We start from the raw sequence: 15,006 nt of genomic DNA on the forward strand, positions 1-15,006 counted from the left end.
TTCTCCGCTGCTCATCATCAGCTGACAAACCACTGAAACTGAGATGAGGCTGTTTTCGCTCCAAGTGAGCTGAACACTCTCTACTCATCATCTTTGCTATAGTTGTTGCTTTAGCTGAAACAGCGTCACCTGCAACGAGAACGTCCAGCAGAAAAAATACAAACTGTGAAAAAGGCTTATGGGTGATGCTATATGGTTGCTATGGTATTTTAGATTGTTGTTATGTGGTTGCTAAATTGTTGCTAGGATATTTCTTGGCTGGTCCCTATGGTATTTTAGGTGGATGCTGGGGTGTTTCTAAGTGGTTGCTAAGGTACCCAAGGTGGTTCACAGTGTCACTAAATGGTTTTGATAAGGTTTGATACTAAATGGAGCCGATAAGGTCTCAGCATAAAGCATCTTTCCATGAAGCTGCTTATGGGACCACTGAGAGGACGTAAAGGGGGCGACCTTTGTGCTCCGGTGTCCGTGTAGGTCCATGTGAGATGTTACATGTTTTGGATGTTTTCACTGTCACTGTAAAGTGTATGAAACAGTTAAACTGGTGAGAGTCTTCCAGTCTTCTGACTGGTAATGTATGTAAATATATTCTGTGTTTTTCCGGAGGGGGCGGGGTCTGTTTCACTTTAGTTTCTGTAGAAGTTTTTGCCCTGGATTGTTTGTGCTAAAGCTGCCTTTCACTTTCTTTCTTTCTCATCATATTGTTTATCTCTCTCTGATGATCAGACTGATGTTGAAACTCTTCCAGAACATTTACTGTAAAGTAAAGCCACACAGTCAGACTGTGACTGTCCTGTTTTAAACCACTTATAATCATACCACTCAGACTGGTAAACCTCTCTTTATCTATCTCTCTCTTTCTCTGTCTCTTTTTTTCTTTCTGTCTCTTTGTTTTCTTTCCCTCAGTCTGTCTCCATTTTCTCTTTATTATACTTTCTCTCATTTTCTTTTCTCTCTCTCTTTTCTGTCTCTTCCTCTCTCTATCTCTTTCTCCCTCTTCTTTTACCCTCCCCCCACGCCTCTCTCTCTCTCTCTCAGTTCTGGTCATTCCTGTCCTATGATGTAATCACTCAGAAAGGGGAACAGGCTGTTCTTTGGCCTTTCCTCAGTGGGCTTCCTGTTTCTGTGACACGGTTAAAAATAAACCAATAAAGAAAACACTCAGGCCTGTTCTGACGCCTCCACTGGAGACTGTGAGTATAGCTCACATCCGGCGCTCCCTCAGCCATCTGAACGCCTCATTTAACGGCTCTGTCTAATGTTTAGTGTTTAACTAACTGCTTTTATACATGGAAACCTTTTGCAAAATCCCCTTCACTTTGTCTACCCAACACTGCCATCTACTGCTGAACTGAGGAAGTGCACACTGAATTTGATCCTGTCTCTGATGGAGTGTGTCGTTTTCTACCCATCATAAAACCCCAAAAACAGTTTTATTAATGTGTGATCTGTTTTCTGTGAATTTGGTACTTACAATGCTCATTTACTACAAAAGCTAAAATTCTGTCAAAATGTCAAAGCAAACATTGCTTCAGTGCATTTGGTCATAAAAGGTAATTCTGTCAGAATCAGAATCACTTTATTTTACCAAGTATGTTACACATGCAATGAATCTGTCTTGGAGAGTCACTCACGTAACATATTGAACAGACCAGACAAGCGAACAGACTGTTAACAAATATTTAACTAAGAGAAAAACGCAATAAAGTACAACAACCAGAATAAAAATGAATAGAGAGCAGATGTGAAGAGAGTTAAAGAGAAGTGTGAATATCTGTGCATGAATATCTGTACACATCCAGGCCTGAGAAGACAACATGGGAAACAGCACTTTAGATGAAAACTCTTTAATTGAACACCAGCAAGTTTACTGCTTGTGTATGCTGGAGCCCCGACGCTCAGCTTTGACCAGCCACGCCGCCGGCGCCCACAGCCATACGCAGCGTTTTTTGAAATATCGAGGTCCAAAAACTGAGCTTGTTCAGCTGGTAAATGTCCCCAGGCCAGCATGCTGCTCTGCCGCCATTCAGGTATTCCTCGCCAGCTGCTGTCCCCTTCACTGTTCTGATGAGCCTCGTTCGCGCTGCTTCCACCTCTTTCTTCACTGCCCATCCTCGCTGTGCCGACTCTCCCTCTCAGGCCTCTACTGGGCTCGGTCCTTCACCTTTCAGTTTCTGGATGTGCCATTCTCCTCCAGACCTCTGGGGGGTGATTCCCACTTCGTACACCAAATGTGGCATCAGCGAAGAAGATGAGGGAAACATAGCATTCCAACCACACAACTCTCCCTAATGGTAGGCACTAACACTGCACTGCTACCCCACAGCCCATCACTGAATAGTTGGACTAATGAACAACAACTTATTAACAAAGAAAAGTCCCTCTTACTGTGAGTCCGGCACTCCTGTGGTGCTCCGCATATCACCACTGCCTCCCAGGTGTCCATGGCTGAACGTGCCTATAGCAGGACGCTACAATAGTAACTATTATGGACAGAATATTACAGAACGATACAAACATTTGTATAAAATACAACATTTAACATCTGTACAGCTGTGTAAACAAGTGTTATGTTACAGAGGAGTAAGGGAGGTTTGGGAGGTTAGTCAGTTTAAATGTAAAGTGCGAGGTGTCCATTGATTTTTCATGCCCGCTGTGGCAGTATGCTTTAGCCTAGGACAGTTAGGTTTAGATTTTTAGGTTTGCACTCATCTTTGTACATATTACCCGTATGATCTTAGCCTTTAACTCGTAAGGGCCAGTGGTGAGCAGACGCATGCTTTATAGTGAAGGGTGCTGATTGTAAAGTGTTGGGTTTATATGAATTCAGAATTCTGGTTGGTGGGTATGTAACCCAACTGAGGAGTTCTGAGAGTGAGGGCTTTGGGAAACGCTGCCAAGAAGACAACACACAAATCAGAGCGATACTGTATTTCATATTCACTTCTTTTGATTATTCATCACATACTTGTACTTCATATTGTTCACCACGTACACTTTCACCTCTCAAAACAAACTGTAGTACTTCAAGGGCCCTTCAGATAATAATAAGAGAAAACAGCCACAGCACAACCCAATGTGCAGAAAAATTAAATAAAAATGTATTTTTTTCTTTTCTTGTCCTTTAAAGAACTGTCTTCCTGGTGCAGATTGTTTACTTCTGGGCAAGCTCTGAGTCTCTTCTCTAATAGCGCACCGCTGATGTCAGTCACTACAGCAGACCAGCAAAACTACAGTCTAGTCTAATGTAAAAGCTAAAGACTTCAGAGAACCTCCATCCAAAGTACAGCTACTGAATTTAACGTTCATTCATATTTTGAGAGAGACACACTCTGCAGCCATTTATTCCTCCATAAAGGGGTGATACATACATAGTGCACTAGGTGTCACCAATTTTCTGCTTGGGGACTAGAATTGGCTGAATTAGTGCATGCAGTGTTGAAGGTTGGTCTAAGTCCTGATAAAGATATTGATTGGATATCTTTATCAGCTGATTTCAGTTAGACTATGGGTCAGTAAATGTTCCACCCCCCCCCACCACCCCCCAACTTTCCCTAGGTTCAAGTGTTGCCACCACAACAGCCATAGGCATAGCAGTCCCTTCAAATGTCAAATGTTTAAGCACCCTTGAAAGACAATTGGTGCTGCCTGTTTACAATATTGAATTTCCTGCTCATGGCTGTTCATATTAGCTGTATGTTAAGTAGTGAAAATGAACTATTTAATGTTCATTTCTTGAGCTGAGAAATGTGACTGTCTGCTTTTGAAATTATAGTGAAATTATAGTTCTTACTTCTATGCTTCTTGTACAACAGGTTAAAAACAGTTGGCTGTTTGAGAAATGGTCCTTGCTGTAGATCAAGCATGTCGGCTTTATTAGAGAGTTAAATGATTGAGGTTCTGTAGAACTTCTGTTAAACCTTCAGTGTTGTTTCAATAATAATTCAGGGTGCAAAAGTGATTAAGAATTTTTGGGGAACGTTGACCCAGTGAAGTGAATGTTAGTGCTTTAACATTATTTAGCTTGGGTTCAGTGACTGTTTGCTATCTGGGAAGTTTAATGCACAGTGTTTACCCTGAACTCCTCCCAGAGTGAGGACTTATAATCTCCTCTGCAGCTGTGAGAGGAAACTCTCTGAAGAGAAGAACGAACGTTCTCCTCTTTCTGAAGACCCAACCATTAGAGAACGTTTTCCTCTTTCTGAAGACTGGACAGTTAGAGAAGAGCCAACGTTCTCCTCTTTCTGAAGACTGGACAGCTAGAGAAGAGCGAATGTTCACCTCTTTCTGAAGACTGGACCGTTAGAGAAGAGCGAATGTTCTCCTCTTTCTGAAGACTGGACCGTTAGAGAAGAGCGAATGTTCTCCTCTTTCTGAAGACCGGACCGTTAGAGAAGAGCGAATGTTCTCCTCTTTCTGAAGACCGGACCGTTAGAGAAGAGCCAACGTTCTCCTCTTTCTGAAGACGGACCGTTAGAGAAGAGCCAACGTTCTCCTCTTTCTGAAGACTGGACCGTTAGAGAAGAGCCAACGTTCTCCTCTCTCTGAGAGCCAACGTTCTCCTTTTTCTGAAGACCGGACCGTTAGAGAAGAGCGAACGTTCTCCTCTTTCTGAAGACCGGACCGTTAGAGAAGAGCGAACGTTCTCCTCTTTCTGAAGACCAGACCGTTAGAGAAGAGCGAACGTTCTCCTCTTTCTGAAGACCGGACCGTTAGAGAAGAGTGAGCGTTCTTCTCTGGTTCTCTCTGAAGATGAAGCTGTTTGTTTCAGTGCTGATGCTCCTCACTCTGGGAGCCGTGGGAGAGGTGGTGGAGAACTTTAAAGGACATGATTGTGAAAATTTCTTTCTGGATGGTGAGCCACCAGAGTTTAAGACTAACGGAATAGCCTCGCAGGTTCCGGTGGAGGGTCGCTATGTGCGGATCTGTCAGAGATACAGAAATAAGTATCATTATGCGACTCTGTATGACACCGCAGAAAAGATTCCTGTGTATTCTGCATATCGGTATGAACGGAGAACTGAGTGTAAAGTGAAAAGACCTACTACACCATGGAAGATCGAACCTCAGGTAAGAAATGACAGATTCTAACCTGTTTCAGAATATTTCTGATTTAAGACTCACTTATTTGCTTTTTATAGTGTAATACAGTCAGTATATCTAGTACTGCTAATATAAAGTCAATATAGCTGATATTTCTCATAAATGTTATGAAAATAACAAGATGAAGCTGGTAAACCTGCAGAGAACCCAGCAGATCAGAACCCTCAGAGTCAGAGGGCTTTATTTGTATACCACTGTGGCGCCTGGGTTTGGTTCACTTTAAAAGATTTATTATGTCCTGTTCTAGAAAATTAATAATGCTGAGTTTTTTGCATGAGCTCTACTTCTGAAGGGCGGGGCCTAGTGTTCTCAGGAGGTGTGACAGATAGCACAGCTGCTAGTGCTAACAGTATGAGCTAGGCTGTATTCTGGGTAGTAGCTGCTAAGCTAAGTGCAGGGCTGCTGTCTTTTCATTGTTGAGTTCTTCAGTAAAACCCTGAGCTCTTCCAAGTGTCTTGGGGAAAAACTGTTTAATCCTTTAAAACAGTAAATGGATCTGCTCGTACAGTCAGATCATCTATCAGTGCAGCATGTTTACAGTGTGAGTGTTCTCATTATTTAACCTCCACACAGGTTACAGGACTTTCCTTCAGTCTAGTAACTCCAGCAGCCCACAGATCACACTTACTCACTCAGTATAACCTTACAGCTGCAGCAGATATATGAGATCATGGAATGGAAGCAGAGTTTCCGCTGTTATTTTCTCAGGTTCTCTGGTTTTAAATCAGTGTGTTTGTGAAGGACTCAGTGTTTTGTCCTGTAACCACAGAAAACAAATGTTAAAGGTCAAACTTTTAACTGTGCGACTTTCTCTGTTTGCTGTTTCAGCTCGAGGACAACAATAACGGTAGGGAGATGGCCTTGGAAAAGAACGTGAGAAAAAATAACAGGCAGGCATACGACTCTGATTATGAAAACTCAGGTTATAACAGAGGTCATCTGTTTCCTGTGTGCCAAACTAACTCTGATGACTCTGCAGAGAGCACCTTCACCCTCACCAACGCTGCACCTCAGGGATGTGCATTCAACAAGAGGTGGTATCACAAAGTGGAAAATGACGTGAGAAAATCCCTACAAAATTGCGTGAATGAGGGAAGAAAACCGTACATAGTGACAGGAGTTGTGCCGAGTGATGGAACGCCGAAGATGGCCAACAGGGTGAATGTTCCAGTCTATTTCTGGACGGCCTATCGCTGCTGTGGTACTAATGAATGTCAGTTCGGTGGCTACATTATGCATAAAGATACTGATGTAACTAGACATGTCACGGACATGACTGAGTTTGATCGTAAACTGAGCAAATATTACAAGACACCAATCACAGTGTTTAAACGTGCAGGTTTAACCTGAAGAAAGCGAAAATATGACGAACGTGTTCAAGTTTAATTCCAACATGCTGTGACAGTTTGGGATATAATGAGTTTGTTCCCTTAGAATTATGAGGTTCTGTCTGACATTTCTGTCAATTGCTATGTGAGGTGTTTTTTTAAGGTGTGTTCATTTTTGGACTCTTTATCTAGAAAACAAAAAGGTTCTATTCTAAAACAAAATCTCACAAGGCCTTTAGACTGACCGGCTCCACTGACCTGCTGGGACAGTTCATTACTGTAGCTGTTTCTGACTAAAGGAAACTTAAACTAATGGTACATAAAACTGACCTGATATTTTGCACTGACCTTTACACTTAATCTGTCAATCAATGCTTTGGATTTGTTCTAAAATGAGAAATATGTAATAATAAATATATAAATAATTAAATAAATGTCATAATAGTTCATAGAAAGAATTAAATTTAACTGATAATGTAAACACTGTTATACTAATTTTAAACCAAATTACGAGTATGAACTGTTTGTGTTCTTTAAAAATCACTGTTTCTTTTCAGGTTTTGTCAGATAGAACCTTATAACTCCAAGCAGAAAGTGAGTTCTGAGGATTAGGAAGTTCTATCTGCATTTGATCTGTTCCAAAATGTCATGTTCACTGATATTGTACATTTAGAATAAAGTTAGGGTGTCTTTCGTTTTCATGTATTAAAGAGACGCGTTCACATATCAGTTCTTTAAAGCTCAATATCTCAAAACTGCTCAGAACCCAGACAGAACCTTATAATTCGAAGGGGCAGAGAGTAACAGCTCCTTTTATTTCTCTAATACAGACGATATTAATCATAATATAGCATTGCTATTTGTGGTATATGTGAAGCTCCTAACAGCTTAATAACAGTAAAACGCAGTGTAATGTTACTCTGACTGTTTAACATGTATTTACTCTCTGTATGAAATATATCACTGATCATAAACACTAAAGCTGCAGGAAACTCGTCTGTGAGTCTTTAATCAGACACATTCGCTCAGACTCTGATCTGTCAGAACGACTGTGATGGTTATTCTCATAGGGACACACACATCGGGGTGGTGCTCTTCCAGTAGTGGTGTTGCAGTGTGGAGCTGCTGAAACAATCAGAGCCTCTTAACTGTACACAGTTAACCTTGTTTCTCTCTGTATGAACAGCTTAATGAGGTTCTCTATTAATATACAAAGAAAACAATCTGCTATAAAAATAGACAAAACTACAGACGACTGAACTGTGTCTTAGTTCATATTTCAGAAACCACATAATCCAGTTCAGAGGTCACTGAACTGTCTGAGCTGAAGTAGGCAGTTAGTCTAAAGTCTATTAGTGTTCAGGGTCGCATTATTAATAAAGGTCTCCGTTATTAATAAAGGTCTCCGTTATTAATAAAGATTTCCGTTATTAATAAAGGTCTCCGTTATTAATAAAGATTTCCATTATTAATAAAGCTCTCCGTTATTAATAAAGATCTCCGTTATTAATAAAGATCTCCGTTATTAATAAAGGTCTCCATTATTAATAAAGATCTCCGTTATTAATAAAGATTTCCGTTATTAATAAAGCTCTCCGTTATTAATAAAGATCTCCGTTATTAATAAAGGTCTCCGTTATTAATAAAGCTCTCCGTTATTAATAAAGATTTCCATTATTAATAAAGCTCTCCGTTATTAATAAAGATCTCCGTTATTAATAAAGGTCTCCGTTATTAATAAAGATTTCCGTTATTAATAAAGCTCTCCGTTATTAATAAAGATCTCCATTATTAATAAAGCTCTCCGTTATTAATAAAGATCTCCGTTATTAATAAAGGTCTCCGTTATTAATAAAGGTCTCCATTATTAATAAAGATCTCCGTTATTAATAAAGATTTCCGTTATTAATAAAGCTCTCCGTTATTAATAAAGATCTCCGTTATTAATAAAGGTCTCCGTTATTAATAAAGCTCTCCATTATTAATAAAGATTTCCATTATTAATAAAGCTCTCCGTTATTAATAAAGATCTCCGTTATTAATAAAGGTCTCCGTTATTAATAAAGATCTCCGTTGTTAATAAAGATTTCCATTATTAATAAAGGTCTCCGTTATTAATAAAGATCTCCGTTATTAATAAAGATTTCCATTATTAATAAAGCTCTCCATTATTAATAAAGATCTCCGTTATTAATAAAGGTCTCCGTTATTAATAAAGATTTCCGTTATTAATAAAGCTCTCCGTTATTAATAAAGATCTCCATTATTAATAAAGCTCTCCGTTATTAATAAAGATCTCCGTTATTAATAAAGGTCTCCGTTATTAATAAAGATCTCTGTTATTAATAAAGGTTTCCGTTATTAATAAAGATCTCCGTTATTAATAAAGGTCTCCGTTATTAATAAAGATCTCCGTTGTTAATAAAGATTTCCATTATTAATAAAGATTTCCATTATTAATAAAGCTCTCCGTTATTAATAAAGATCTCCATTATTAATAAAGCTCTCCGTTATTAATAAAGATCTCCGTTATTAATAAAGGTCTCCGTTATTAATAAAGATCTCCGTTATTAATAAAGATCTCCGTTATTAATAAAGATTTCCGTTATTAATAAAGCTCTCCGTTATTAATAAAGATCTCCGTTATTAATAAAGGTCTCCGTTATTAATAAAGCTCTCCATTATTAATAAAGATTTCCATTATTAATAAAGCTCTCCGTTATTAATAAAGATCTCCGTTATTAATAAAGGTCTCCGTTATTAATAAAGATCTCCGTTGTTAATAAAGATTTCCATTATTAATAAAGGTCTCCGTTATTAATAAAGATCTCCGTTATTAATAAAGATTTCCATTATTAATAAAGCTCTCCATTATTAATAAAGATCTCCGTTATTAATAAAGGTCTCCGTTATTAATAAAGATTTCCGTTATTAATAAAGCTCTCCGTTATTAATAAAGATCTCCATTATTAATAAAGCTCTCCGTTATTAATAAAGATCTCCGTTATTAATAAAGGTCTCCGTTATTAATAAAGATCTCCGTTATTAATAAAGGTTTCCGTTATTAATAAAGATCTCCGTTATTAATAAAGGTCTCCGTTATTAATAAAGATCTCCGTTGTTAATAAAGATTTCCATTATTAATAAAGATTTCCATTATTAATAAAGGTCTCCGTTATTAATAAAGATCTCCGTTATTAATAAAGATCTCCGTTGTTAATAAAGATTTCCATTATTAATAAAGATTTCCATTATTAATAAAGGTCTCCGTTATTAATAAAGATCTCCGTTATTAATAAAGATCTCCGTTGTTAATAAAAATCTCCAGATACAGCAAAATTCACTGTAATTTCAGAAGTTTGTGGAAACCTGTTTATCCAGTGTTTCTTCTGTAGTGAAGGTGTTAATAGTGAGTCTGTGCTGCAGTAACAGCCTCTACTCTTCTGGGAAGGCTGTACACTAGATGTTGGAACATTGCTGTGAGGATTTGATTGAGCATTAGTGAGGTCAGGTACTGATGTTGGATGGTCAGCTCTGGATCACTTCAACTCATCCCAAAGGTATTGGATGGAGCTCCATCACTCCAGAGAACACAGTTCCTCTGTTTCACAGCCCAATGCTGGGGGGCTTTATAGCCCTCACTTGGCACTGGACATGGAGATCTTAGGATCATGTGCAGCTGCTCCAGAACGCCCCATTCTATTGTCAACACTTTTCTATGGAGATCAAAGCTGTGTGTGTATCTGAACCCCTGTGTCAGCAGTGAGTGACCTTAATGTAGCTGATTCACTAATAAGGAGGGGAGTCCACCAACCTTTGGACAAACAGTGTATATTGTGATGCCTTGGCAAAGAAATGAGTCCTTTGATGAATGGTCCTTTAATCAGGATCAGGTTCACCACCCTTATAATACTCATTCCAACAAGAACGATATACTAATTTGGTTAAGCTACGAGCTACATTCTTAAAAAAGGTGGTTCTTCAAGGGTTCCTTAGTAAAGACAATGGTTCTACATAGTATCTTTTTGAAAAGGGTTCCTTATAGCACCAAAAAGGGTCCTTCTATTGTAACAAGCTTGCCATCGTAACAATAGAGGAACCCTCTTTGGTGCCATATAGAACCCTTTATAAAAAGGTTCTATATAGAACCATTTACAGCACAATCTCCATCAACCTGAAGAACCCTTTCATGATGCAAAGAACCCTTTAACCATGCAAAGGGTTCTTTGAGTGTTCATGGTTCTTTGTAGATTGTTTTTACTGTACTAGACTTTACACAGCTCCTTTAGAACCGGGTGGTGTTGTTCATCATATACATTTGACACCATTGTGAACTCTAATAGTGCCGAGCAAGTAAAAGTCATCAAACTGTAATCATTGTTTAGAATCAGAAGAAAGTGAAACAGATCAAATTAGAGGATAAAGTCGTAGAGTTTAATGAAGCTCCGAGTTAAAGAGTCGTAGAGTTTTATGAAGCTCTGAGTTAAAGAGTCGTAGAGTTTAATGAAGCTCTGAGTTAAAGAGTCGTAGAGTTTAATGAAGCTCCGAGTTAAAGAGTCGTAGAGTTTTACTGAAGCTCTGAGTTAAAGAGCCGTAGAGTTTAATGAAGCTCCGAGTTAAAGAGTCGTAGAGTTTTATGAAGCTCTGAGTTAAAGAGTCGTAGAGTTTAATGAAGCTCCGAGTTAAAGAGTCGTAGAGTTTTATGAAGCTCTGAGTTAAAGAGTCGTAGAGTTTAATGAAGCTCTGAGTTAAAGAGTCGTAGAGTTTAATGAAGCTCCGAGTTAAAGAGTCGTAGAGTTTTACTGAAGCTCTGAGTTAAAGAGCCGTAGAGTTTAATGAAGCTCCGAGTTAAAGAGCCGTAGAGTTTAATGAAGCTCTGAGTTAAAGAGCCGTAGAGTTTAATGAAGCTCCGAGTTAAAGAGTCGTAGAGTTTTACTGAAGCTCTGAGTTAAAGAGCCTTAGAGTTTAATGAAGCTCCGAGTTAAAGAGTCGTAGAGTTTTACTGAAGCTCTGAGTTAAAGAGCCGTAGAGTTTAATGAAGTTCCGAGTTAAAGAGCCGTAGAGTTTAATGAAGCTCCGAGTTAAAGAGTCGTAGAGTTTAATGAAGCTCCGAGTTAAAGAGTCGTAGAGTTTAATGAAGCTCTGAGTTAAAGAGCCTTAGAGTTTAATGAAGCTCCGAGTTAAAGAGCCGTAGAGTTTAATGAAGCTCTGAGTTAAAGAGTCGTAGAGTTTAATGAAGCTCTGAGTTAAAGAGCCGTAGAGTTTAATGAAGCTCTGAGTTAAAGAGCCGTAGAGTTTAATGAAGCTCTGAGTTAAAGAGTCGTAGAGTTTAATGAAGCTCTGAGTTAAAGAGCCGTAGAGTTTAATGAAGCTCTGAGTTAAAGAGTCGTAGAGTTTTACTGAAGCTCTGAGTTAAAGAGTCGTAGAGTTTAATGAAGCTCCGAGTTAAAGAGTCGTAGAGTTTAATGAAGCTCCGAGTTAAAGAGTCGTAGAGTTTACTGAAGCTCTGAGTTAAAGAGTCGTAGAGTTTTACTGAAGCTCTGAGTTAAAGAGCCGTAGAGTTTAACTGAAGCTCTGAGTTAAAGAGTCGTAGAGTTTTACTGAAGCTCTGAGTTAAAGAGTCATAGAGTTTAATGAAGCTCTGAGTTAAAGAGTCGTAGAGTTTAACTGAAGCTCTGAGTTAAAGAGTCGTAGAGTTTTACTGAAGCTCTGAGTTAAAGAGTCGTAGAGTTTTACTGAAGCTCTGAGTTAAAGAGTCATAGAGTTTAATGAAGCTCTGAGTTAAAGAGTCGTAGAGTTTAATGAAGCTCTGAGTTAAAGAGTCGTAGAGTTTAATGAAGCTCTGAGTTAAAGAGTCATAGAGTTTAATGAAGCTCTGAGTTAAAGAGTCGTAGAGTTTAATGAAGCTCTGAGTTAAAGAGTCATAGAGTTTAATGAAGCTCTGAGTTAAAGAGTCATAGAGTTTAATGAAGCTCTGAGTTAAAGAGTCGTAGAGTTTTAATGAAGCTCTGAGTTAAAGAGTCATAGAGTATAATGAAGCTCTGAGTTAAAGAGTCGTAGAGTTTTACTGAAGCTCTGAGTTAAAGAGTCGTAGAGTTTAATGAAGCTCTGAGTTAAAGAGCTGCGTTTTCAGGTGTTTATTAAAAGTGAGCTCTGAGCTCGACTGTCTAATAAAAGCTGAACTGAGCTCCACAGTTTAGAAGCAGAATAACTGCGCCGCTCATCCGCTGGACTTTCAGCGTTAGAGTAGAGCGTCTCTCTAAAGTTCAGCACTCGGTTTAAAGGTCGTCTGTTCACCAGCTGTACAGACATTAATCCTCTGACGTTCATCATGATGAAACCCAAGCTTGATGCCTGCAGACAGCGCTGTGACACGGTCAATCAGTGAGCGCTATGATGTCCTTCTGAGAGAAGCTGGAGGGACCAAGGAGTTCAGGATGCTTTCCAGGGTAAAGTTTTAGAGTGTCCGGTCGTGGAAGAGGGCAGTTAATCATGTTGGAAGGGAGGTTAGTGATATAAAGGGACCCTGTGATGTTAATGACCTTTGGGAGATTCACACCAGTTAGAGGACAGCTGTGGAGCCTCAGACAGTCCAGCTCCTCCGGTCTTTCCTCCAGTTCGTGCTCTCAGGGAGGGCAGAGCACATTTCCTGCTCTCTCTCCAGATGATTTGCAGCAGTTTCAGCAGTTTAGCTTGTTTATCATCTGGAAGGTTCTTCACTTTGAAAAGCAGGAAAGACCATTTAGACAAGATATGAGTTACTACTGCTGTTCTGATGCTGTAAAGCAGTGGGACAAGCTTTACATGTAGAGTGCTATATAAACGTGGTTTTCAACATGTGGGCCGTGGAGGTGCTGCTGGGGGTCCGATGGCTGTCAAAATTTATTTATTTATATATTTTAACTTAAACACAGTATGAATACATTTAAATAAACCAATTGTTTAAATATGTGTATAGTTTTGATGATTATTTGCAAAAACAAACCAGGTCAGTGATGTGCAAATCAATCTAAAACACATCTATAACTGTATGGAATCCATATATCTTAGTTAATTTGCTACATACAGGAAATGTTTTTTGGAGTTTCTGATAGGTTACATTCAAATCAACTCAATTCAATTTCATTTGAATAGTGCTAGAACTACACACACAATAATACTGCCATCTAGAGCTGAACTGCAGAACTACACACACAATAATACTGCCATCTAGTGCTGAACTGAAGAACTGCATACAGAATAATACTGCCATCTAGAGCTGAACTGCAGAACTACACACACAATAATACTGCCATCTAGAGCTGAACTGCAGAACTACACACCAATAATACTGCCATCTAGTGCTGAACTGAAGAACTACATACAGAATAATACTGCCATCTAGTGCTGAACTGAAGAACTACATGCGATATACTGCATCAGGCTGACTGAGAAACTACGAATATACTGCCATCTAGAGCTGAACTGAAGACTACATACAGATAATACTGCCATCTAGCTGAACTGAGACTACATGCGATAATATGCCATCTAGTGCTCAACTGAAGAACCACACGCAGAATAATTCTGCCATCTAGTGCTGAACTGAAGAACCACACGCAGAATAATTCTGCCATCTAGTGCTGAAATGAAGAACCACACGCAGAATAATTCTGCCATCTAGAGCTGAACTGAAGACTACACAATATTCTGCATCTAGTGCTGAACTGAAGAACACACAAAATAATACTGCCATCTAGTGCTGAACTGAAGAACCACACATAGAATAATACTGCCATCTAGAGCTGAACTGAAGAACTACACACAATAATTCTGCCATCTAGTGCTGAACTGAAGAACCACACGCAGAATAATACTGCCATCTAGTGCTGAACTGAAGAACCACACGCAGAATAATTCTGCCATCTAGTGCTGAACTGAAGAACCACACGCAGAATAATTCTGCCATCTAGTGCTGAAATGAAGAACCACACGCAGAATAATTCTGCCATCTAGAGCTAAACTGAAGAACTACACACAAAATAATACTGCCATCTAGAGCTAAACTGAAGAACTACACACAATAATTGTGCCATCTAGTGCTGAACTGAAGAACTACACACAGAATAATACTGCCATCTAGTGCTGAACTGAAGAACCACACATAGAATAATACTGCCATCTAGAGCTGAACTGAAGAACTACACACAAAATAATACTGCCATCTAGAGCTGAACTGAAGAACTACACACACAATAATTCTGCCATCTAGTGCTGAACTGAAGAACTACACACAGAATAATACTGCCATCTAGTGCTGAACTGAAGAACTACACACAGAATAATACTGCCATCTAGAGCTGAACTGAAGAACTACACACACAATAATTCTGCCATCTAGTGCTGAACTGAAGAACTACACACAGAATAATACTGCCATCTAGTGCTCCACCAACTGGACGATCTTGCATGGACAGGGTTCTAGCAATGTCACTACATACCTGCACTGGCGAGGTACACATTCCTGCAGTTTTTAAATAAGTGAACTACAACAACACTGGAGTGATTTTACTCTTGTTTTTTCTCTTTGGATCTG

The 15,006-nt window shown here is 38.9% G+C and overlaps 1 protein-coding gene across 1 annotated transcript; it reads left to right on the forward strand.

The window, feature by feature from the left end:
* Positions 1–3,929: 3,929 nt before the first annotated feature.
* Positions 3,930–7,413, forward strand: LOC118812801 (endonuclease domain-containing 1 protein-like). Its single transcript, XM_036577930.1, has 2 exons — positions 3,930–5,070; positions 5,932–7,413. Exons 1-2 carry the CDS (start codon positions 4,753–4,755, stop codon positions 6,451–6,453), a joined length of 840 nt encoding a protein of 279 aa, XP_036433823.1. The 5' UTR covers positions 3,930–4,752; the 3' UTR covers positions 6,454–7,413.
* Positions 7,414–15,006: the final 7,593 nt, after the last annotated feature.

Source organism: Colossoma macropomum, unplaced genomic scaffold (genome assembly GCF_904425465.1).
Source record: "Colossoma macropomum unplaced genomic scaffold, Colossoma_macropomum, whole genome shotgun sequence".
NCBI classification, from domain to species: domain Eukaryota; kingdom Metazoa; phylum Chordata; class Actinopteri; order Characiformes; family Serrasalmidae; genus Colossoma; species Colossoma macropomum.

Bases quoted from the DNA above. Each gene is read 5' to 3' on its own strand.
- LOC118812801 (XM_036577930.1), top strand. From the start codon at position 4,753: ATGAAGCTGTTTGTTTCAGTGCTGATGCTCCTCACTCTGGGAGCCGTG. The intron at 5,071-5,931 runs GTAAGAAATGAC...TTGCTGTTTCAG, and splicing joins CATGGAAGATCGAACCTCAG to CTCGAGGACAACAATAACGG.